This window comes from Mastigoproctus giganteus, chromosome 4, assembly GCF_048544385.1.
Source record: "Mastigoproctus giganteus isolate SK-2022 chromosome 4, ASM4854438v1, whole genome shotgun sequence".
Taxonomy (NCBI): Eukaryota; Metazoa; Arthropoda; class Arachnida; order Uropygi; family Thelyphonidae; genus Mastigoproctus; species Mastigoproctus giganteus.
Window position 1 is genome coordinate 112,211,588 of NC_143578.1, and position 24,547 is coordinate 112,236,134.

Consider the following 24,547-nt stretch of genomic DNA (forward strand, 5'->3'; position numbering starts at 1 on the left):
CTCTCTCTCTCTCTCTCTCTCTCTCTCTCTCTCTCTCTCTCTCTCTCTCTCTCTCTCAAATAGAGTAGTCAGTTTAATTATGACCCCACTCTTACAGACTCTCTACTTTTTATCAATAGTTGTTTAATTTCTGCTCTATTCCTTTCCTATAGATATTTTTGTGGACACTGTTCTTCTGAATTGACATCTATAATTCCACATCTCCCTTCCAGACCAGTCTGAACTCATGCCTCAGATAGTTGACTTCCATTCACTGTCTGACTCCAAATTTACGAAACTAACATTCTTTCTTCCTCACTTATCATTTCTAATTCTGTTCTTTGGAACAAATTTTCTTTACATGTTTTTTTTCTGAAAATTACAAACTACAGAAATTCAAGTCCACTATCACTATTCAAGTTGTGTGTCTTTTTAGCTTCAACCCAAACATAATACAGCAGGCCCCCGTTATAACGCGGTTCGCTATACGCTGATTCGCTATAACGCTGTTATTATATTATAACCCGTGTCTGACTATAACACTGTCACAGATCACTATAATGCTCTTTTACAGATTACATTTTTGACATATTTAACGAAATCGTTTCATTTGATGGAGTCGATAGCTTGAAAATGAATAGCAAAACAGCATTAAAACGTTTCCCACGCCGACTTGAGAAATTTTCGCACGCTCAGTGAAATTTTCTCGCACGCTAATTTAATTGCAGTACAGTGACTTGTTACGTAGTTCCTAGATCAACATTTTAAAAAATGACGAAGTATATTGCTTGTAATATTTGCGTTATATGCATTTATCCGAAGTCTACTCATCACCCAGTACCGTATTAGACAACGTGCGAAACGGACAGTTTACTTGAACATTGTACCATAATTAATGCAACCAACGCAGTTACATTTTCGAAGAATGAAAAAAGAATGAAAAATCAACAACGTCTGAGCAGTGTACGAAGACTATAAATGTAAGAAAAAGACTGAATTTGAAAATTAGACGTTTTGAAGCGAATCGATTCCGGTCAACGACAAGCGGATGTGTGCCATAATTTAGGACTTGCAACTTTAACTGTAAGAACAATTATAAAAAAATAAAGAATTAATTTTTGCAGCGGGAAAGGTAACTGTTCCACTGCAAGCAACTAGGACTAGGCCGGCTATTAGGATTGAAATGGAAAGACTTTAATTTTATTGAAGATAATGTCCAATGCAGAATTCAGTTAAGTTAAATATTAACAAAAAAGAGAGAGAGAGAGATTAGCCAATATGATGATCTGAAGAAAACTCGCCTAAAAAAAAAAAAAATGTGGAACCATTTAAAACTGGTAAGGGCTGGTAGAATAGATTTAGAATCCAGGGAGTGCAGATCAAGGAGCCGAAATTTTCAAAAAAGAACTTGTTAAAATTATTGAAGAGGGGTATTGTGTGTTATACTTCTCAACAAGTTTTTAACATAGATGAAGCAGGACTTTTGTGGAAACGGCCTAAAAGAAGTTTCATATTGAAAGAAGAAAAAAACATGCCAAGTTTCAAAGCGGCGAAGGATCAGTTGACGTTATTGCTGGGTGGTAACGCTGCGGGCCATTTAAAATTAATACCCCTTTTAGTTTATTTGGAAGAGGGCCAAAGTTCAACTCAAAATCCACACATTTTTCATGATTAAATTCATCCATTAAATTAAATCAATTAAATTCATTATTTTAATTGGAATTTTAAGTTTACTTTTGATACGCAAGTAGTTACCACATAATTATACGTATGTAATGCAGAATATTTTATATATGCAAATATTTGAATATTAAATATTTTGACCGACATTTGTGCATCTTTTCATTACCGTTTATTATTGATTAGGAAATATCCTATGGCACAGACCGCAGCTCACAAATACATATGTTACCTTATGGGAAAGCGGTGCTCGCTTAGCGCGGATTCACTTAGCGCTCTGTTTTTCCGGAACGAATGATCAGCGTTAAGTGGGGGTCACCTGTATAAAGTACTACAGGTTCTGATTACTTTTGTGTTTAAAGTTATAAAAATAAATAATTTAAAATAGCCTTGTTTTAATTATTTAAAAAAGTACGGCAGCAGCACCAGATGATTTTTAAATATTTTCAGTGGATTAAGGATTTTCATATGAAAGTTTTATAGTTTAAAACAGAATAATGTTTAAGTTTGTATTAAGTTAAGAGCTGTTTGTAACTTTTTTACATAGCTATATTTAATTTATTTTTTTTTTTTCCAGATGAACCTACAAGATCTCTGAGTGGTCTTATTTTGAAGAATAATGTTAAAGCTCATTTCCAAAAGTTTCCACCAGAAGTCACAGAATTTATAAAGTCAGAATGTCTGAATAGTGTAGGTGATCCTTCCTCTCTCATAAGAGCAACTATTGGTATTCTAATTACAACAATTGCATCAAAAGGAGATCTCACAAATTGGCCTGAGTTGCTTCCCCGTCTCTGTCAACTTCTTGATTCTGAAGATTATAATGTTTGTGAGGTATGCTGTATTTGTGGTTTATTTGTTCATTTGCAGAGGTGTGTGTGTGTGTGTGTGTGTGTGTGTGTATATATATATATATATATATATATATCCAATATTTTAAATTAAATAAAACATAAGCCAGTAGTATGGCAAAAACTATAGAGCAAAAATTAACATAAAAATAACCCAAATAAACAAACGAACGAAAAAAGAAATAGACATAATAGTAGCCCGATAACCCTTATGTAATTTCGAGTTTTAAATCCGATTAATAAAACTATACAAATTTTAGAATAATGCCAATTATATAATAATTTAGCGGTACCCCCCCCCCCCCGAGGTACCAGTTCCGAAAGACGTGAAATATCACCAAAAGAGGGTTAAAGTAACTACCAAACGATAACAAAATCAAAATAAATTAAAGTAAAATATAGACTGACCATTATGCCCCATATCGACAGAGGACCACAAGGCCAATAATGGTCATGGAATCGCTGCATTTCAATCGCTATACAAATCGTCGCCTTGGTGAAAAGATCGAAGTACCATTTCACCCTCCCTCCTCCGATTGATCCACCAGTGCAGAGGATTTGCACGGCGGTGGTCCTATAATTGGCATTATTCTAAACTTTGTATAGTTTTATTAATCGGATTTAAAACTCGAAATTACATAAGGGTTATCGGGCTACTATTATGTCTATTTCTTTTTTCGTTCGTTTGTTTATTTGGGTTATTTTTATGTTAATTTTCGCTGTATAGTTTTTGCCATACTACTGGCTTATGTTTTATTTAATTTAAAATATTGGATGTATTTCAGCTTCATATGGAGGAATTGCATGTCGCTGCCTCTAATGAATGCCTAATTATTTATTTATTTATTCCCTTTATTATAATTTAATTTATGTTAATATTTAATACAAATCAATGATAGTATATCTATCTATCTATCTATCTATATACACAGTAGACTCTCGATTTTCCGGGATAGATGGTAAAAAACAAATCCCGGATAATCGATTTCCTTGTTAATCCAAAATACAGAAGTCAACGATATACGTAAGAGTTACGTTCCAAGACTTCTTACATAAGTCGAGTTTTGCATAACTCGGTAATGACTAATAACATATTGCTACTAATTATTATTGATAAATCTGAATTCGGTGCGATACTTGTTAATTTTTGACCATTTTCATACATCCTTATTATTTTAATTTTCTGATCAAAATCGATTGCTTTCCTTTTGTTGGTAGATTTACTTGTAGTGCTGTCACTTATTCTCTTAGTCAGCACCATGATAATGGTCAAAATTAAATTTTCTGTAAAGAACTTCACGGTGAAAACTCACTATTATCACCTCACATGAGCTCACATTTTGCTAAAGCACTTTCCTGGAGGTCACTGTCATAAAACAATAAAAGCAATTTGCACTTTCTGCGTTACTGGGCTTTTTTGTTCGTGCATCTAATTATAAACGGGTAGTAAACCTGTTTATAATTAGATGCATTTGTGATAATAAATTTTATTGCATTTGTGATAATGCGATCTTATTGCATTTGTGATAATGCGATCTTATTGCATTTGTGATAATAAATTTTAAATTTTACAATCCTAAAAAATAAAAAATAAAAATTGGTTGAAAAAAAATTTACGTAAGTCGGGGGCTTACTGATCGAAAAATAAATAAATAAATCTTTATTGTGAAGTAGAGTTACAGCACAATATCCCATCACGGCGATGAGCGCCAGGGGTTCACATAATAGCAGTTAGGGAAAAGGTAAGTACGACGTACAAATACAAACAACTACAAAAATACGGTGTACAAATACAAAAGGCTACAAAAATACAGCGAACAAATACAAACGACTACAAAATGCCGATCACAAAAGCAAAAGAAATACAAATACAGCATAAAAACGCAGAGCTAGACATAAATACAGAAATACATACAAGTTGGCCATATATCAGGGTTCGAGGGCTTTGATAAAGTTGTGTCTGTCCTTCTTGTTACTTATTATGCTGTTGATGTCGGTGTCCACACGGTTGAGGGTAGCGAGCACCTGCTTGGGAAGAAATTTCTCAGTGAGTACAAGCCTGTTATGGTGAGCCACGAGTGCTGGTGCCAACCTTAGGCTTGGCTGTGGAATCCTCCAAGAGCAAGCGTTCCAAATGTTTGGAGATGATATCTGGCCCGTGATGAGTTTGGCTGTGAAGACTAGCCTCTTTTCCATGGAACTTCATCCTCGGGATGTTGAGTGCTTGTGCCATCATGGTGGTTGTGGTAGCGGGAGGTAGCCGAAGCTTGTTATTGGCCCATTTCAGTAACCAGTATTCAGCGGTGTACACCCGCTTGAGGTTTGTAGGTGCAGCAGAGGCCCATATTTCTGCACCATAGAGAATGGCGGGGTAGACGGTGGAGGTGATGAACCTTTTAACAGTGACAGGATGTCAAACTTGTAGCAGCTGCTGCTTTGAGATCCACCGTAGATGAGAGAATTTGGTACTGATTTTGTTGATCTGGTTGACAAAGGACATCTTTTGTTCAAAAAGAACGCCAAGGTCTGTGTGTGAGGGTACGTTTGGTATTCGTACCCCTGCGAGTGAAACGTTGAGTACTGTCGGCATAGATTTAAGGGAGAATATAACCTGAGCAGACTTCAGTGAGTTGATTTTTAGATTGAAGTTTGCCAGGTACAATTCTAGATCCTTAAGTTGGGAATTGATCTTGTTGCTGAGCTGAACAGGATTGTCGCCAGGGTTAATTTGAGTCAGCAGTTTAAGGTCATCGGCATAGCATAGGAGACCATTCGTTGAGGCAATAATGGGCACGATGATAGCTGTGAACAGGACACCAGATAGGACACCCCCCCTGCGGTACTCCAGCAGTGATGTCGCAGGATAGGGTGTGTTGTTGCCGATGAAGAATAAGTATTCTGTGACAGAGAAGAGATTCCAAAAAGCACAGCATATCACCTCGAATGTGAAATTTCTCCTTAAGTAGGAGGAGCAAGGCCGGGATCGACACGGCATCAAAGGCTGCACTTATGTCGAGATATGTGGTTGCTAGCTCAGCTCTTTGTTCGAATGCTGAGAGGATGAAGGTTTAGTTGATCTGTGGTAGCTGCCAAGTTAGTGATTGATGATTTTCCTGCGATGGCATAGTGGATTTCAGATGGTTTTGTCTGGAGGATTTGCTGAGTGATTGTGGGTAGCAAAGCCTTTTCAAGAGTTTTTAACAGACAAGAAGCAACTGATATGGGTCTGAACTGGTTGACGTTTGTGGCAAATTTGTTTTTAGGGATGGGGTTATACTCTGTACTTATTCCACTGGGGTGGGAAATAATGCTCAGTGAGGCATCTGTTTTAGATCGAGAGAAGAGGGTCTATGATGAATGCGCTCAAGCATTTGATCATAAATGCGGAATTCCATCCTCCCCAACAGTGGCTGTTGTGGGAAGGGAATTGATGGCACGTATGAGCTCCTGTTTCATGATCTGGATAGTCCCTAGGACATCTGAAGGGGTTTCATAGTCAGGCTGGACAACTGTAGTTGGGACTGTGGTTGTATTTGAAAACCTGGCGATGTATTTGAGCCATTCTTAAAGATCAAGCATATGATTGAATCCACCATGTGGGGCAGCATAGAATGGCTTTCCTTTCCTCAGAGTGCAGTTAAGATTTACTTGGATTGCAGCAGCTTTCTTTCGATTAAAGTGGGCCCTGGCGCGGGAAAAGGCTATTCTGTCTTGACTGCCATTCGTAAGCTTCCATTTCTTATGTAGGACTTGTTTCATTTTGAAGCTGTTGTTGAGGTCAGCAGTCCACCACGATCTGGAACGGGGAGTTACTGTTACTCGTTTGGTGGCAGCATAGTCGGTGACGGATTTAATCCAGTTAGATAAGAGTGTCACTGCGAGGCTGAGGTCGCAGTCAATGAGGACATCCCAAGGAATGCAGGATGCTGTTTCTACACAGAGTTGAGGATTAATGTATTTAGGTGCTGAAACATATTTGACTATTTTGTTGTCAGGGATGTTGAAATTTGGCACCTGCAATGACCATGTCAAAACTATAGGCTGGTGATCGGACAGGAAGAATGCGATGGGATCATCCTCAGCTGTGCATGGTGTTGAAGCAAAAGCGAGATCCAGTAGGTTCAATCCCCTGGTGGGGTTCTCATTGACCCGTGTCATGTCAATGGATTTGAAGAACTCACAGAGCCTGATAAAGAGGTGATGGCAGGTTAAAATCACCACAAACAAGGCGTTGTGCAGATGGATGAAGATGGTTTAAGAGCCAGTTCCCTAGATCTTCAATAATTTCAATTGTAGGCCCTGGAGGAATATACACAGATGCGATATCAATGTGGCTGGAGTGGAAGCGTAGCGAGACTATAATCGCTTTGAAAGCTTGAGTTGTAGTTGAGGTCGAATTCTCATATGAGAATAGGGAGGTGTACAGTATGGCTACCCCACTGCCTCTAGATTGCTCCCTGGAGGCAGACAGCATGTGGTAACCAGCAATAGCTGAGCAGAAGAGTGTGTCTTGATTAGGTTGAAGCCACGTTTCTGCGAGGCAGACCACGTCAGCGACCTGGGAGAGGAAGACCTGTTCTGCTGAGTCTAGTTTGTTCCTCATGGACCTGATATTTTGGAAGTACACCCTGATGACAGGAGTTTGACGAACTTCCGTCCTGATTGGAGGTGTCCTGAGTTGGTATGTTTGCGAGCGAATGGCACGACTTCCTGACGACATATGGACTGGTATTTTATGGGTACTATCACATAGGGGACTCAGGATACTCTTATGGCGGAGTGGTGCTTTGACTGTGGGGCTTGGCAGAGCAGTGGTATGAAAGGAGGACTGCTGAGATCTTTGGAAGTTGTCCAGGAATGAGTCCAGTCAGCTGTGGGTGGTGCTGTTGCAGACTTGGTTTTGGTGCAGAGGTGGAGGTTGGGGAAGGTGATTGGTTCTCCTATTATAGAAGGGTCGAATAATGGTGCCAATAGGCCAGATAGATTCGGTTCCAATTAAATTGAACAGGTCTTGTGCACATTCAACCCTGAACAATGCGCAGCGGGGGTTCCTGGTGTGAAGTTGCTGCACCTTTAGTCGAAGGGTTAGTTGATCACGCAGAACCTCGGCAACATGATTTGCTGTGGTATTTGGGGCTAAGCGAGATATGAAAAGTCCACTAGAGGATCTGGACTTCTGCCGTCTGGGTGGTGTTGGGAAGGCTGCAGTTTGGAGTTGGTCGATGTGCCAATTTGAAGCCATTCACGTGAAGCTATACTTGCTTGTTGGCTCACTCTGAAGTTCATACGTGTACTTTCCACTGGTTGCATAGGATAGGATGGATTTGCAGTGGGATGAACAACTGGGAGTGGAAATTGTAGTGTGGAAGAATCCGCTGGCTCGAATATTGTATTCGCTCCGACACTGAGTTCCAGGCCTTGTGAAGATGAGAAGTGCGAGTGAGGTATGACAGGACTGTTCAGCAAATTAAATAAAAAGTATGCCGATAGATAAAAACTTACCATGCACTACTCGTGTGTCCAATATGATGCTTCTCTTTATTTTTTACAATGTTGCATATGGTTTGGTCACCAACATTATAATGGTTCTTTTGAGATTTAACGGATGCACCGTTTTCAAACTTTTGAATAATTTCAAGTTTTTGTTTAACTGAAAGCACAACTTCTTGTGTTTACCCATCATTTTCGGGATTTCTAAACAAAAAAAAAATATTTACTATAAAAAAACATTTCGACATTCCTGACATAAATAACGAAACAAAATTATTTGTCTTTTTGCTGTGCAGCAGAACACAAGAATCGAGGCGCCTCCGTAGCCAGGTGGGAAGGAGCAGCAGTGCGTAGCACACGCTTCTTGATTAGACCGGGGTTCGAGCCCGTCACCACCAAATACGGAGGATGTGGAAAGGTCAAGGGAATGACCACCGCATATCCCGGAGCAATATGGCCTTAGTTGCTAATGCTCCTAAAAACCAAAATAACTAACTAACTAACTAACAAGAATCGACGCGATGCACTAAAACAAACTAAACATTTCTTCTCTCATGATTTTTTTTTTTTTAGTGGTGGGTTTGAAGACAGTGGGGGTTGCAAGATAATAGGTACGTTATCTCTCAGTGACGACTTATAACGCCGTTTCTTGTTGCGTATTTACGACTTGCAAAACTTCTGTTTATACCTGTTCTAGTTATTACTTGAATTTTATGATTTCTGGTTGTTTTTTTTTTTTTTTTTATAATTTTGTCTTGAACTGTCCCGGTTAATCCGATCCCTGTAAATCAAGAGTCTGCTGTATATATATATATATATATATATATATATATATATATATAATGTTGAAGTAATAAAACTAGAGAAAAGAGATAACAAATAGAAGCATAAAGAACACAAAATGGCAAAACTAGTAGAAAAAGGGCAAAGAAAGAGAAATATTAAAGGTGGATAATAGGGAAAGAATATGAAAAATACCTAAATGATAAGTCGAATTATAAGAAATTAAAGGTTGAATTAGCAAGAAAATTGGAAGAAAAGAAGTTATAAAGGGGGGAAAAAAGGCTATAAAGGGAAAAAAATGGTTAATTAATTGTAAAGAAATAGCAAGCATAAAATAGAAGGTGGGAAAATATTTTTGTTACATACTAAATATAAGAAAAAAAAAAAAAAAGAGTTAAAATATTTTATTATTTTTTACCATCCATTAAATATTTCAAATATTTGAACTCTTATTTTTCTTTCCCTTATATTTAGGTTTTTATAACATAAAAATATTTTCCTACCTTCTATTTGATGCTTGCTATTTCTTTGCAATTAATTAATCATTTTTTCTTTTATAATCTTTTTTTTCCCCTTTATAGCTTCTGTTCTTCTAATTGGCTTGCTAATTCAGCCTTTAATTTCTTATAATTCTATTTATCATTTAGACTTTTTCACATTCTTTCCTTATCATCCACCTTTAATATTTCTCTTTCTTTCTGTCCATTTTCTACTAGATTTGGCATCTTGTGTTCTTTACACTTCTATCTGTTAGCCTTTTTCTCTAGTTTTATTACTTTTACTTTATATGTATACTTTTGTATTCTTTGCTACTGCTTAGCACACTTAGGTGCATTTGTCATATAACTTTTTATAGCTTAATTAACTTGTATCTCCATTAATGTCATTTTACTCGTTTCATCCAAACTATACATATACAGGTAGTTCTCGACTTTACGAGTTAATTCTCCCTAGCACATGCTCGTAAAGCGGGAATTTATTTCCCATAGACATAATGTTAAAAATAGGGATTACGTTCTCAACAATGAAATTAGTTAGCTAATTAGTTTGTTTAAACAATGATTGATTTATGCAAAGAAATGAAAACGCAGTCTATAAAATCAAGCAAATTATAATCATAAAGAAATTATTTACGACTTACAAATGCCTCCGTAACCAGGTGGGAAGGAGCAGCAGTGTGTAGCACACGCTTCTTGATTAGACCGGGGTTCAAGCCCGTCACCACCAAATACGGATGATGCGGAAAGGTCAGGGAATGACCACCGCATATTCCCAGAGCAATATGGCCTTAGTTGCTAAAGCTCCTAAAAACCAAATAACAACAACAACTTATTATTGGCACTTGTTGGCTTGGTTTGTTGCACAAGGAGTCGTCTTCTTCAGAAATGCATCAAGAGGCGTTTGTTTCCAAGATAATCGCTTTTCTTTATAAATTTCAGTAGCATGAAATTTTCAACGCACAAATTGCAACTAATACAATTTGCGCGGAGTAACAAGTTTATGAAGCTTAAAAAAAAAGGAATGAAGAGAAGATTCGGAAATTTTATTTATGTTTTTTATATTATTTGAAGATTTCAGTAAAGGGGAAACACATTTCACCATAATAACATAATAACGTAGAAAACCACACAACTCCACCTATCGGTATTTTCATAAATGCAATAACATCAAGTTTACTATCCATTTATAATTGCTTGCATTAACAGAAAAGCACAATAAACTGGAAAGTGCAAATTGTTTTCTGGTCGTGACCTCCAGAAATGTGTTTTAGAAAAATATCACAAAGCTGTTCAAAATTGGTTCTTATAATAGAACATATGATAATGATGAAATTGTAGTGCATTTTAATGATTTGAATTGATAACTAATACAATTTACACTATAAAAACGACCTTTTAGAGAGTTATATAGCGAAAATTTCAACTTCCGAGGTCGTGGAACGAATTACCAGAAAAACTAGGTGTTATTGGGTTCACTTTACAATATTTCATCATATGATGGTGTCTCTGGAACAGATTAATGTCGTAAAGCAGGGTACAATGTATTGTATGCTATACAATACATTGTACCCCGCTTTACGATATTAAAGGGTGTGCCAAGCCCATGCGAGCGGGATTTGAAATGCGGTATTTATGAATGCTTAACATTCTTTTTTTTTTTTTTTTTTTTGCAATTAATGTTTATATTTTCAAATTTGTTGATACTTAAAAAAAAAAAAAAACCTTGTAAACCCGGGAACTCGTAAAGTGAGAACTGCCCGTGTGTGTATATATACATATATATATAATTTTTGTATTTTGTGTATACGTTGTGATTATTATTAGCCATATGGTGCAAGGAAGCCTGAGGCTTATGCTGCACCAGCCAAAAAAAAAAATTCTGTGTTACCCTGAGAGACATAGAGAGAGAAGGGAATCACCAAGAAAGTGAATAATGATGATATCCAGTTCAGGACCATGGGTGTGCCAAGCCCATACTCACCAGATGTGAAGCCCTGGGGTTATAGGCAATTGTATAGCTGGTTAGCTGACGGGTGACACTAATTATGAAAGTAATTAGTTAGAAATACACTCCTGCCCTCAGCCCCGAGTGCCAAGCGATTTTCCTAAGTGATATATAGTGCTCTCTCTCAGTGATTTAGTTATATTTTCTTTCCAGTGCTTTTCTCATCCTCATTTCTTTGTAAGTGGTTCTGTACTTAACAGATCCTAAGTAAGAACCCAGAAAGAAAAGTTACCTTTCTTTTCCTAGTATATTTATTAATTTTTGCACTAACAAACTAACCTCTCCAACCACTTGGCCACTAGGTGGCACCGCTCCTGCCTCCACGTGGCAGGGCCGGAAATCTGGGAGGAAAAGCTCTCACTCCCAGGGCTAAAAGGAGCAACAATGGACTGTGATGCATGTCCACCACTAGAGCCAACAGGCTCTCAACATACTGAGACCCGAAGAATGGAAGACGATCCCAATTTTCCAAAAAGAATGAAAAAGGACTGTAACAAATCGGAACCACCAGCTTTTCTGATTATACATTCTTTATCGACTCAGCCGCTAAGCAGACTCTCTCCCTTTGTTATCCAGAGATGTCTGGAGAATGCAGCAGGTACACCGAAAATGGTGAAAAGGCTCCAATCAGGAGATCTTTTAATTGAGACCACTCAAGCAAGGCATTCAGAATTGTTACTAAAAATGTCATCTATAAACGGAATTCCAATCAAAGTCTCACCACATAACACCATGAACTCCTCAAAAGGAGTAATAAGTGAGTGGGATTTGTTGAATGTAACCGAAGAGGAGATAGTCATGGAATTACTAGAACAGAAAATAACTAAAGCAAGAAGAATTATGATAAAGAAGGATGATAAACTTCTTCCCACACGTAATATTATATTGACCTTGAGTACACCGAATTTGCTGACCTCAGTTAAAGCAGGCTATCTAAACTGCCGTATCCGTCCATACATTCCAGACCCTTTAAGATGTTTCAAGTGCCAAAAGTTTGGTCACTCCCAGACAACATGCAGAGGCGAAACTACTTGTCCTAACTGCGGATCAAAAAACCATTCACAAACAGAATGTACTGCAAAGGCTCCGGAATGTCCAAATTGCAAGAATGACCATCCGGCATACTCAAAATCACGAGAACTTTGGAAAATTGAAAAAAGAATACAAAAGTACAAGATCGAGAATAAGGTCACATATCAAGAAGCAAGAAAGCAAATAAAGTCAACTATCCCAAAAACCACGTACGCTTCCATTACACTAAAGTGCCAAGCTGTTTCAATCCAAACTGAGGTATCAATTCCGTCCAATACATCCATTGCAGAATGGGCACGATCTGTGCTATCAACATCTCAACCTACCACCAAACCCGTTCTAGTTGATGAAATAAGTAATACCCCTATCACAGTTCGGCCTAAAATAAAATCATGTGATAAAATTTCAAATCACGAAAGCAACAAGCCACTGAATTACAAAAGACAAACTCAAATAGAATGGACTTTGAAAATATAGCTACACACGATGAAACAGTCCTTAATCTTCATGCAGAAGATGGTATGGAGACTGGATTTTCATCAGGTCAAACTGATGATGTAGAAGAGAGTACAGATCCTGGACGTCCCAGTTTTCCTAAAAAAGATAAAATGAAATATGACTGTCAAAAGCAAACCACTCACAAGAAACAGACAGACTCACCTTCCCTCCTCAAACCCTGATAATGCAGAACATTGTTCAATGGAATTGTAGAGGTTTACGCAGCAATACCGATGACATCTATGATTTAATCTCTCGATAGGGTCTTATAGCTGTTTGCCTACAAGAGACTAATCTAACTCCACAAGTAACTCCATCAATCAGAAATTTTACATTTTACAGAAAAGATAGAAACTCCTCATTATCCGCACGTGGCGGTGTCATGATTCTAGTTGACTGTAAAATACCTTCTAGAAACATTCCGCTTCAAACCCACTTAGAAGCTATTGCTGTACGTGTATCAGTTGGGCAAATTCTAACTCTAGTATCTCTGTACCGTCCACCTAACAAGATGTGCACCTTTAAAGAACTAGAAGACCTTATAAGACAAATACCACCACCTTTTTGTATCCTTGGTGATTTCAGTGCGCATCATCCATTGTGGGGATCAGACCATATGGACAATAGAGGACACTTGATCGAGACGATACTAGACCAACTGAATCTAACATTACTGAACACTGGTAAAAATACTTATACTCACCTTCCCTCTGGATCTATGTCAGCAATTGATTTAACTCTCTGTTCCCCCATATTATATCCCAGTATAGAATGGACAGTATTAAACGACCCACACAATAGTGATCACTTTCCAATCATATGCAGAATCCAAACACTTCAAACATCATACCCCGATAATCGCTCAAAATGGAAATTTTCCATAGCAGATTGGGAAAAGTTTTCAACCCGTCTTTCTTTTGATAGCCAATTGATCAGACTACAACCCATTGATGATGTCACAGAGCATATTACCAGGCAAATACTGACCATTGCCTCTGAAGCAATACCTCAAGCCTCCACATGTAAACACAAAAACCTTAAACACTGGTGGAATGAAGTTTGTACTAATGCCAAAAAGGAAAAAAATAAAGCTTGGAACCTGTTCCGGAAGTTCCCAACTACCAACAACCTAATTTAATATAAAAGGCTAAAGTCAAAAGCTAGACAAATTAGAAGAAAAGCCAAAAAGGAATCATGGATACAGTTTGCCTCCACTATTACAAAGGATACTAGCAGTCGTCTCATATGGAAAAAGATTCGGCAATTAAATGGGAAATATCCACCTCTTCCTTCTTCCATCTTAATCAAAAATGGACAGGAAATTTCTTCTGAAGAAGAAATAGCTAACACCCTTGCAGAGAATTTCTACCAAACATCTGCCATGTCAGCGTATGTTAACTCCTTTCTTAAAATCAAAGCTTTGGCTGAAAGGTACAAAATAAAATTCCATACTACCCAATATATTGCCTATAATCAACCCTTTAACCTATTTGAACTGCAAACAGCATTAAATAGATCACCCAACAGTGCAGCTGGACCCGATGGTATATACTATGTAATGCTGAAACATATAAACAGTACGGCCTTGAATTTACTATTAATTTTCTATAATTGGATTTTTCTTGAAGATACATATCCATCTTCCTGGCATCATTCCATCATTTTAGCCTTTCCTAAACCAGGAAAAGACCACTCACTTCCAGAAGATTACTGACCTATTTCTCTAACCAGCTGCCTAAGTAAAATCCTAGAAAGAATGATACACAGACGGCTTACCTGGGTTCTTGAATCTAAAGCACTGATGAACAACAATCAGTTTGGTTTCCGACAAAACAGAGCCACTTTGGATCTAATGGTGAAAGCCGAGACTAACATCCGCAGTGCTTACGTCAAAAATGAACATCTTGTAATGGTAAGTCTCGATATAGAAAAGGCTTTCGACACTATCTGGAGGTATGGCATATTGAGAGAACTTCATTCCATAGGATTGCAAGGGCACTTACCAGAATTCATTAAAAATTTTCTTCAACACAGAACCTTTCTGGTCCGCTACAACTCTGTACTTTCTCGGTCCTACACTCAAGAAGAAGGTGTCCCACAAGGATCAGTACTGGGCTCTACCCTTTTTTCACTTAGACTGAACACCATAACACACAACATCCCAAATACTGTAGAACTATATATGTATGCAGATGATCTTACTTTATCTTGCCGTTCAAAAAATATTCATACCATTGAAAGACAGCTGCAACTCACCATAAATAAGTTGGAGACATGGGCAATGCAGAATGGATATCGTTTATCAGATCAAAAAACAATTGCAGTTCACTTTTGAAAAAAACGTAAGCTACACCCAGAACTGGAACTCAGATTAAAAAACCATTTGATCCCTCTCACCAGTAATTTTCGTTTCCTAGGCTTAATATTGGACACAAAACTGAACTTCATTCCACATATCACATACCTCCGAACTGTTTGTCTAAAGAAACTTAATATACTTAGGTCCATTTCTGCTATGACATGGGGAGCAGATAGATACACTCTATTACATTTGTATCGTGCTATTATCAGATCTCGTTTAGACTACGGTGCTATTGTATATGATTCAGTTAGGAAAAGTGCATTAATCAGACTTAATACCATCCAACACAGTGCCCTTCGCACTGCTCTGGGCGCATTTAGAACATCCCTTGTTCAGAGTCTGTATGTAGAGGCACACGAACCTCCACTTTTCCTTCGAAGGAAAATGTTTCTTCTAAATTATGCAGCTAAAATTCAAAGCCTTCCAGACCATCCCGTTTGACTGTTGCTTTCCAATCCTGAGTGGACAGCATTCTATAACAGTAAACTGACTGAAAATAGACCAACTGGCATTAGATTAAAAGATTTGCTTCACACCTGGAATATTGATTTTCATAACATATTTCAAGAGAGCGATATTCCTGACCCACCCTGGTCTGTAAATCTCCCTCACTCGTGATACATACTTTCAACAATGGGGAAAGAACTCCCTGGCAGATGAAAATATCAAACAACTACATAAAGAACTTGCCCTCAACAATATAAAAAGCTACCAAATATATACAGATAGCTCAAAAACAGGTTCTGCTGTTGGTGCCGCAGCTGTCTTTCCCTCTTTTACAGTCTCCATATCACTACCAGTTGAATGCAGCAGTTATACTGTTGAGTTATATGCAGTCAAACTAGCCTTACAGAATATTAACACTCTCAACAATGCTAGCAGTATAATATACACTGATTCATTGAGTGCAGTGTCTGCTTTGGGCAATCAATTTTCAACATCACAACCAATCAAAAAACAAATCATTTGCTGTTTAAACCATCTACGAAGTAGTAGTAGTGGCATGTGATGCAAGAAAGCAAATGTATGAGCTTATGCAGCATCAGCCAAAAAAAAACAAAAAAAAACACACCATTCCCTCCAAATGCCTGTCCAGTTCCTTATTCAACATATCAACTTCCACAACGACAGATGGAAGTTTGTTCCAGCAATTAACCACCCGCTGACTAAAGGCAAATTTCCGCACATCTATTCTACATCTGTCCTTTCTTAATTTGAATTTATGCCCCCTTAGGTTCGTAATCTGAACAAGCGGAAGGATCCCATCGTGCTGAATTCAGCACGATGGGATCAGCGTGCTGAACCCATTCAAGGCCTTATACACCTCAATCAGATCACCGCGCAGGTGCTTAGTCTCCAGCCACTGCAATTTGCAGAACTTGATAAGCCTCTCTTGATAAGAGGATCCCTTCATTCCCCTCACCAATCTTGTTGCCCTTCTCTGTACACGCTCAAGTAAATCTACATCCTTCCTAAAATGAGGCCTCCAGACCTGTACGCAGTACTCAAGGCGTGGCCTCACCATTGCCTTATACAGAGGGATAATCACCTCCTTTTCCCTGCTAGAAAAATTCCTATATATCATTGACAAAACCACATGACCTGCCCTGGCAGCCTGTCTGCATTGCTCAGAAAACTTCATATCTGCCTGCACAATTACTCCCAGGTCTTTTTCATTTTCTACCACCTTAAGTGTAGTACCACACAGTTGGTACGTTTCTCTGGGGTTACTTCTACCCATATGCAGTACTTTGTATTTGTCAAGGTTAAACTTCAGTTGCCACTTCTTAGCCCATCTGCCCAAATTATCTAGATCCTGTTGCAGTAGCACACTGCCATTACTGTCATTAACAACCCTGCCAACCTTTGTATCATCTGCAAACTTCGACATTAAGCCTGATATACCTTCATCAATATCATTGATAAATATACAAAACAACAGTGGACCTAACACCGAACCCTGTGGGACTCCACTAATAACATTAGTCCAAGAAGAGCAGCACCCATTGATTACCACCCTCTGTCTTCTCGCACTTACCATCCTTTTATCCATTGTAGCGACTTACCCTTAATACCATTCTGCTCCAATTTGTACAATAGTCTTCCATGCGCAACAGTGTCAAAAGCTTTCCTGAAATCTAAATATATGATATCAAAATTATTTTTTGCATTCAGTTCCTTTGTAACCACATCATAATATCTTATCAAATTTGTCAGACAAGACTTTCCCTTAACAAACCCATGCTGTGTCTGAATTATTGCTGCAGTGCTGTCTAGACGATCCTGCAATGCATCTTTAACCAGTGACTCCATTATTTTACCTGGAACAGAAGTTAAACTAACTGGTCTGTAATTACTGGTGTCACCCTTCGATCCCCCCCCTTTGTGAATTGGGGATACATTTGCACATCTCCAGTCCGTGGGAACCTCCCCTGAGTCCGAGGATGCATTCAGTAGGAATCATTCAGTGAAATTCTGCTGGATCCCAGGGCATTCTGGTATCTTAGGCAATGAGAGAGCAGATCAGGCAGCCAAAAAACCAAACAGTACAACACCAGCAAATTACCAAGTACCATACAGAGATTATTTGAAGCATCTAAAAAAAGTTCTATGTTTCAGTGGTCAGAAATATGGAAGGCACAAAGTAATAACAAGTTGCTCCAAATCAAAGAAGAACCAGCGTTATGGATTTCCAGCTTCAGACAAAATAGACAGGAAGAAGTTGTACTAGCAAGACTAAGGATTGGACGTACACACCTAACCCATTTGTTTCTACTCATGGGAGATGACCCACCTTGATGCATGCATTGTATACTACCGCTTACAGTCAAGGATATACTTTTAGATTGCCCTCACTATTCCCATTTCAGAAGTACTTTCCACTCTCAATCACAACTGCAAGAACCCCTATCGCTTAACCACATGATTGGAAATAGTGCTAACCTAGCTACACTCTATACCTTTCTGAAGCAAATACATATATATGAATTCCTCTGATGCCAAAATGGAACACATTATATTACTTTAGGATAATAATATAGGATCTGGCACATTTTGGCCTTAGCTGCCCTTGTGCTCTTAAATACCAATACCAACCAAACTAATAGCCCAGAGTGTGGAAAATACAGTCGAACTTGGCTATAACGAGCATCAAGGGACTGACAAAATTTCCTTGTTATAACCATTACTGACTATATCAGTGATGAGTGAAATCTAACTCCTTTTTTTTTTTTTTTTAATTCTCAATAACTTGATAAAAAGATAGATAACAAAAAACAAAAATATTAGAGAGAAAAAAAAATTAGTATATATACCTACATATTTGTATTAATATGCTTGTATTTGGTTTTTAAGTCAATCCAGTCAACTGTTGTTACATACAAAATTGTTATGTCCAAATTGTTTAGCAAATTTTTCCGCTTGAGCCTTCAAGATCGGACTCTCTATTGAAAATTCAGCACTTCTTTGTGTAGCGAACCATTGAAGCAATGCTTCATCGACATTTGTAACTTCGCACTTTCTGAAATTTTTTCGTTTATGTTCTTTTCCAGTGCTGATATGTAAGCATGTTTATTCTTCCCTAGTGTCAATGCTGTTGAAGAGGCCAAAGAAAACTTTTTACACACTTCAACATTTTTTTGCATCATGCTGTAACTCACGAATAATTTAGACTTTTTCACGAATCGACACTTGCTTTTGTTTGTAGATGTGTTTCCGAAGGAAGGGTTCGTAATTTATTTTACTTTAAAATGACAGTAAAGTGATCTGTACACAGTTCTTAGAAGTCCTGAAATAAATTTATGGTTCGGTGAATACAAGACAATCTGTAAATAGGGTAATGCGACAAGCGGAACGCCAGTGCACTATTATATAGCCCCTGTCCCCGAAAGGACAAGGTCATAAACCAGTTGCTAATCCGATGTGGGTGATTATAAAAGCTAAGTCGCCCTTTTTTGTGTTTGTCTATTCCAAGAATTGGGTTCTTTCAACTACTTGAGCAATTAAGAATGTTTGCATAGTTACACCAAAATTTGTATGGTATATCCGTGTAGTACACTGGTTATAACAGTGAGCAATTGTATGGGAATACGTGTAAATTAAAATCATTATGGCTTTTTGCTTGTTTCAGCTGTGATCTCATTATTTCCATGCTCATTATAACCAAGTTTGACTGTAATTAGTTTTAGGAAAGTAAACAGTATATAATTGAAGAATATAAAGTGGTCCTTGGGTTACCAGGAGTGCTATTTCCTGTCTGTGTTAGTAATAGTCCTGGACATGGTAGATGTATGTATCTGTAAGTAGTTGTATGTATGTCAATATGTAACAATATTATAATTATAATTAATCTTCTTAACCATATTGTCTTATTCTTAAATTTTTGCTGTTATAATCTTAAACTAGGTAACTGGATGATATATGCAAAACGATTCTTCAGGATGCTACATCATTTCACTATTTCAGCAAAGTATGCCAAAATAGTCCACGTATACAGCCTATAACATTTCAGTAGTTTTTGTACGTATCCCTTGTAGCCAAAAAACTTAATTTAATTTTAATGAAATGAATTTGAATATGTACAGTAACTGTGGCACCTATGTTATGTTACCTTTAATTTTATATAAGTTAAATCTGTTATTCGTTTCACAAAGAGGGGAAAAAAAAAAAGCTTGGGTTAGTGATGGGTAGCCATTTACAAATTAAAATTAAATTAATAATTATTTAAAAAAAAAAAAAAAAAAGTCCACAGCAAAGACTTACATGCCACACTCTGCCATAAGCAAAAAAGTTCCAGTGAACGTCAGGCTGCAAATGAACCATTTTCGAGATGATTCACATTTTCGGTTCAGATCTTCCACTGACTATATAAACACTAGTTTAGCAAAAAGCTGTGAATCCTTTGCTAAGGGTGGTTTTATTAAACGTAAGATAATACATTTTTAATTTTTGTTTTCAACATCACAGGATTTTACAGATGTTACATATTACAGGATGTCCTTTCTACCACCTTTTCCTCAACATCAGGTGTTATGCTTCTGGGCCTACCTGCTCATACTCCATATGTGAAGCACTCTTGTTCTCTACGGCATTGTTGTTGTTATTTGCATTAGCAACTAAGGACATATTGCTCCGGGGATATGCGGTGGTCATTCCCTGACCTTCCCGCATCTTCCGTATTTGGTGGTCATGGGCTCAAACCCCGGTCTAATCAAGAAGCGTGTGCCATGCACTGCTGCTCCTGCCCACCTGGCTACGGCGTTGATGTGCCCTGATGAATGTGCACCTGTTGGGCTGCCTTCGGTGGGGAAATGCTTCTTGGTACAAACGTGCAGCCTCGAGTGCACTGCCGTTGGCTTTACCATACATGAAGTGCATGTCTGCATACTCTTTGTTGCTGGAACCTCTTTCCATGTGACTATCCTTTGACAAGTACTAGTATGCCTGCTACGTCTCATAACATTGAGAGAGGGGAAAGGGTGAGAATTAGCATAACCTAACCTAACCTAACCTAACCTAAACAAACAAGTCAGTGGTGGATCCCAACTCTGTACAGTTCACCTTGTCAGTGGTGGATCCCAACTAGAAATGTGCAATATCTCAAAAATGATTCATTTAAGGACCCATGTTTACTAGGCTTTTTTTTTGCATATTTTAGTCTGTACAGTTCACCTTTAAATTATTGACCATCACTTTTGAAACACCCTGCATATACAGTAAGCTCTGGTTATAGTGATCACGTTTGCGAATTGAATTTTGATTCTAATAAACGGCGATTGTAATAAGTGAAAATCGATGAATATTATCTCCATGTTTCTATATTATAAAAATCAGATATAAAGCACAAATTTACACTTTATTACCAGAAGTTTATTACCAATTAAATGATATGTGAAAATCAAAAGAATATATCCACAGATCAGCAAAATAAATATAAACTTATATTTATGTACATAGCTTAATTAATATATATATATATATATATATTAATTAAACAGTCTATTTATAGATTTTTCAATATTGTATAAAAGTCTATATTCACAATCTGCATCAGTTTCTTCCAACACTCTCCACATAACAGCTATAGCTTTACAAGTTTCCTAGGAATTCATTCGGGTTCATCTTCATTTTCCTCCTCCTTGGCGAAATTATCAGTAAGACTGGGTAATTTCTTCAACTGTTAAAGCTGTAGTAACTTATAGATCACCATCCATGTCCACCCAATCATTAAACTCCTGTTCACCCATGTCTTCAGGCCTTTCGACGTGATTGGTATCGTGACTTAATTGACCAAAAGGAATAATTAATCCACATTTTTTGAAACAGTTGCTAATGCAGGTTTCAGAAACTTCATTCCAGGCACTTCATATGGCAATGATGCCATATGCCAAGAGTTTTTCAATCAGTTGGCTGCAGAACCATCGGAATCCTGTTTTTCTCTGTGAAGTTTTTTGTAAATAATATGCCTCTCTCTTCTTGTCAGAAATCTATCTGTTGCCTTAAACTCTTCATGTAGTTTTTCAGTAAAATCATTACCTTTTTGAATAAGAATGCTACGATTGATTGATGCATTAAATGAGCTGGTCTGTTTTAACCAAATGAACAGAGCTTCACCTGCTGTTTGGCATTGCCCTTCACAATTGCTTTTTCTGGTTTTACTAATCACATTAGTGTTTAATGTGTGCATGATTTTAATAATTTTGATAAAGATGACTGAGGCACTCTTAATTTTACTGCTGCTTCCTTTGAGACTTAATGCTTAAGTTTAATTTATTGTATGTTTCTGTAATTCGTAACTTATCTTTTACAGTCATATTCACTTCTCTTTCTGTTCACTGACAGTTTTTTGGGTGGTAAAATTTAAAACAATAAAAAAGTTGTCTCAATCAATAACAAAGCACACGGCTTTGTTATTGAGATACAGGAATGAAGAGCGAATTTCAGTGAAGGGGAAACACATTTCACCGATAACTTAAAAACATACAGAATTCCAGCTATTGGTATTATCATAAATGCAATAAGATCGAGTTTACTACCCGTTTATAACAAGATTGCAGAAACAAAACAGCCCAATAAACTGAAAACTACAAATTGTTTTTATTGTTTTATGGTTGTGACCTCTAGAAATGTGACCTCCAGAGATGTGCTTTAGAAAAATATTTGAGGCATTCAAAATTTATTCTTATAACTGAAAATGTGATTCTAATAAATGCTGAAAGTGTAGTGCATTTTCTTGATTTGAATCGGTTCTTTGAAATTTGATTCTATAAAGCGGCTGATTCTAATAACCAGTGATCACTATAACTGGTGCTTACTGTATATACACTGAGTGATCAGTGAATTATGACCACTACCTAATGCTTCGTAGGTCTTCTTTTTGCCCTCAGTACAGCAGCTATCCAACATGGTATTAATTCAACAAGATGTCGGAAGCATTCGGGAGGTATGGCCAGCCAAGCTGTGTATAATGCGGCCAGCAATGCTGGTATGGAGGTGTAGGCAGAAAATGAAACTGAAGAATTGGAAACAAACCAATTACGATATGCAGTGTTCTTCTCTTTAACAGCCTTAGCACATTTATTGGAAAACCAAGTTCAGATAAAGGACAAAATTTTTGAGTGGAGTGTGGGATAAAGGATTCAATTCCTATAAGAATAATTTCACTGAAACAATTTGAGCAAATGTTGACATCAGAAGTTTTGAAACAGTAATCCGACCAAGGAAAAGAAGAAAAGAAATCTTGCAGGTTGTCCCATTTTGTATTCTTGTAATGCCAAACAACACGAGGTTGGGAATAGTCATGAGTAAAGGCTCCATTGGAGAAGAGATATTCACTAAGTTGTGATCCGAGGTGCCTAAAGGACCACTCACTTTGACCGTGTACTTAAAGGGTTGTTTGTGAGAAAAAGATCAAACATGTTGGCTGTATGGTTAGGATTGTCTGGTATTCTAGTAGGTAAATGAACAGTCAGTGTGAGGTCATTAGTAATTGCAAAAGTCTCAGCATCTTGACCAGCTGGGTCGGTGTAACTAGAAAATGGAAGCCAGCTGGAGTTGTGAACATTAAAATCAAGGAAAATTACCTCACTGTTAGGATTGTTGGACTGGATAAAGTCAAGTTGCAAAGAGATGAAGTCAAAGAGTTCCAAGTGATTAGTGGCGTTGGGAGAATGGTAGAGACAACAGATGAATTTGACAGAATGAGGTAGAGATTTTAAGCCAGAGAAGATTGAAAAGAGGAGATTCCAAATTACCAAGTCTCTGACAGGGAATATCAGAATGGACATATGCACGAGTACCACCTTTCAGGCAAAAAGAATCATACAGTGAATAATTTGGGCAACTGAGATGAGCAGTGGTTGAATCAACCGATAACTGAGATTCTATCAGAAAAAGTACATGGGGTTTGGCAGACTGTAAGTGGAAATTGACATCATTGAGATTAGAACTGAAGTTCTCTGCTCTGTGCCTGTGTGTGCAGCTTAACTTCTTGTACCAGTAGTTATGGATGTTATCTATATCTATCCCTTGGGTTTGCCAGTTGCGAAACTTCTCGATCACCTTTTTCGTCCTCAATCTCCCATTCTGCCATTTTGGTTGGAGGGGGGGTATCTATTGCCCCTCTTCCTCTTGTCCAATGTTCCTGTTCAAAGCTGGTTTACATCAAATATCCAGTTGTCTGTTTTCCTCTGGGTACTCTCCCTGTATTGGCAAAGCCTCTTGCTGAGTTTAAGGGGGTTCTGCTTGAAGGTGTCCAAATATTCTTTGACCCTCTGATAGTCCAACTAATCCAGAGTCCTGTTGGTACTGGATCAGTTGGACTACCATCACTCTTAGCATTTCTGCCTTCTGCTGTGGCCTTCTTTCCCAGTCTGGTAGTTTTGTTTTCTCTTGGTCTCTTGTGGATGGTATCTAGTATTACTTCACTGTTGTTGAGGTAATCTGGTATTATTTACCCATTGAGCTGGTCCGTGACTTGCTAGAGGATTCTGTTGGTCTCTGCTTTGGTATGGTATGCGTCTTTGTCGGATCCATTCCCTCGAATTCTGCTAGGGCCTTCTTCCACTCTTCTCTTCAGGATGTCATGACCTTGTCTATTTCCACTTTGGCTGCTCCAGATTGTTCTTGCTGTTCTTCCTCTAGTTCTTGTTTAGTTGTGTTTATATTCTTTGTTCTTTGTAGTTGGTCGCTCACATCCTGCTTGATTTTTTTCAAGATTGTATTAGCTATCAGGTTCTGCATGACAGTGGTTCATCTCTGGTCTGCTATCCGCTGTTTGGTGACCCGGACAGCTGGGAATCATTCCACCTACTTGGTGTGTAGTTTCATTCTGTACATTGTAATATTGGTTGTCTCTAGCTTGGTTACT

The 24,547-nt window shown here is 37.8% G+C and overlaps 1 protein-coding gene across 5 annotated transcripts in view; it reads left to right on the top strand.

The window, feature by feature from the left end:
• Tnpo (transportin 1) overlaps positions 1–24,547 on the top strand; it is a 563,147-nt gene that overhangs the window by 57,371 nt on the left and 481,229 nt on the right. For all 5 annotated transcript variants that reach the window (XM_090372882.1, XM_090372884.1, XM_090372886.1 and 2 more), the window contains one exon: positions 2,237–2,493. In XM_090372882.1, the coding sequence (XP_090229008.1) occupies positions 2,237–2,493 (257 nt within the window). The remainder of the gene's footprint in view (positions 1–2,236; positions 2,494–24,547) is intronic.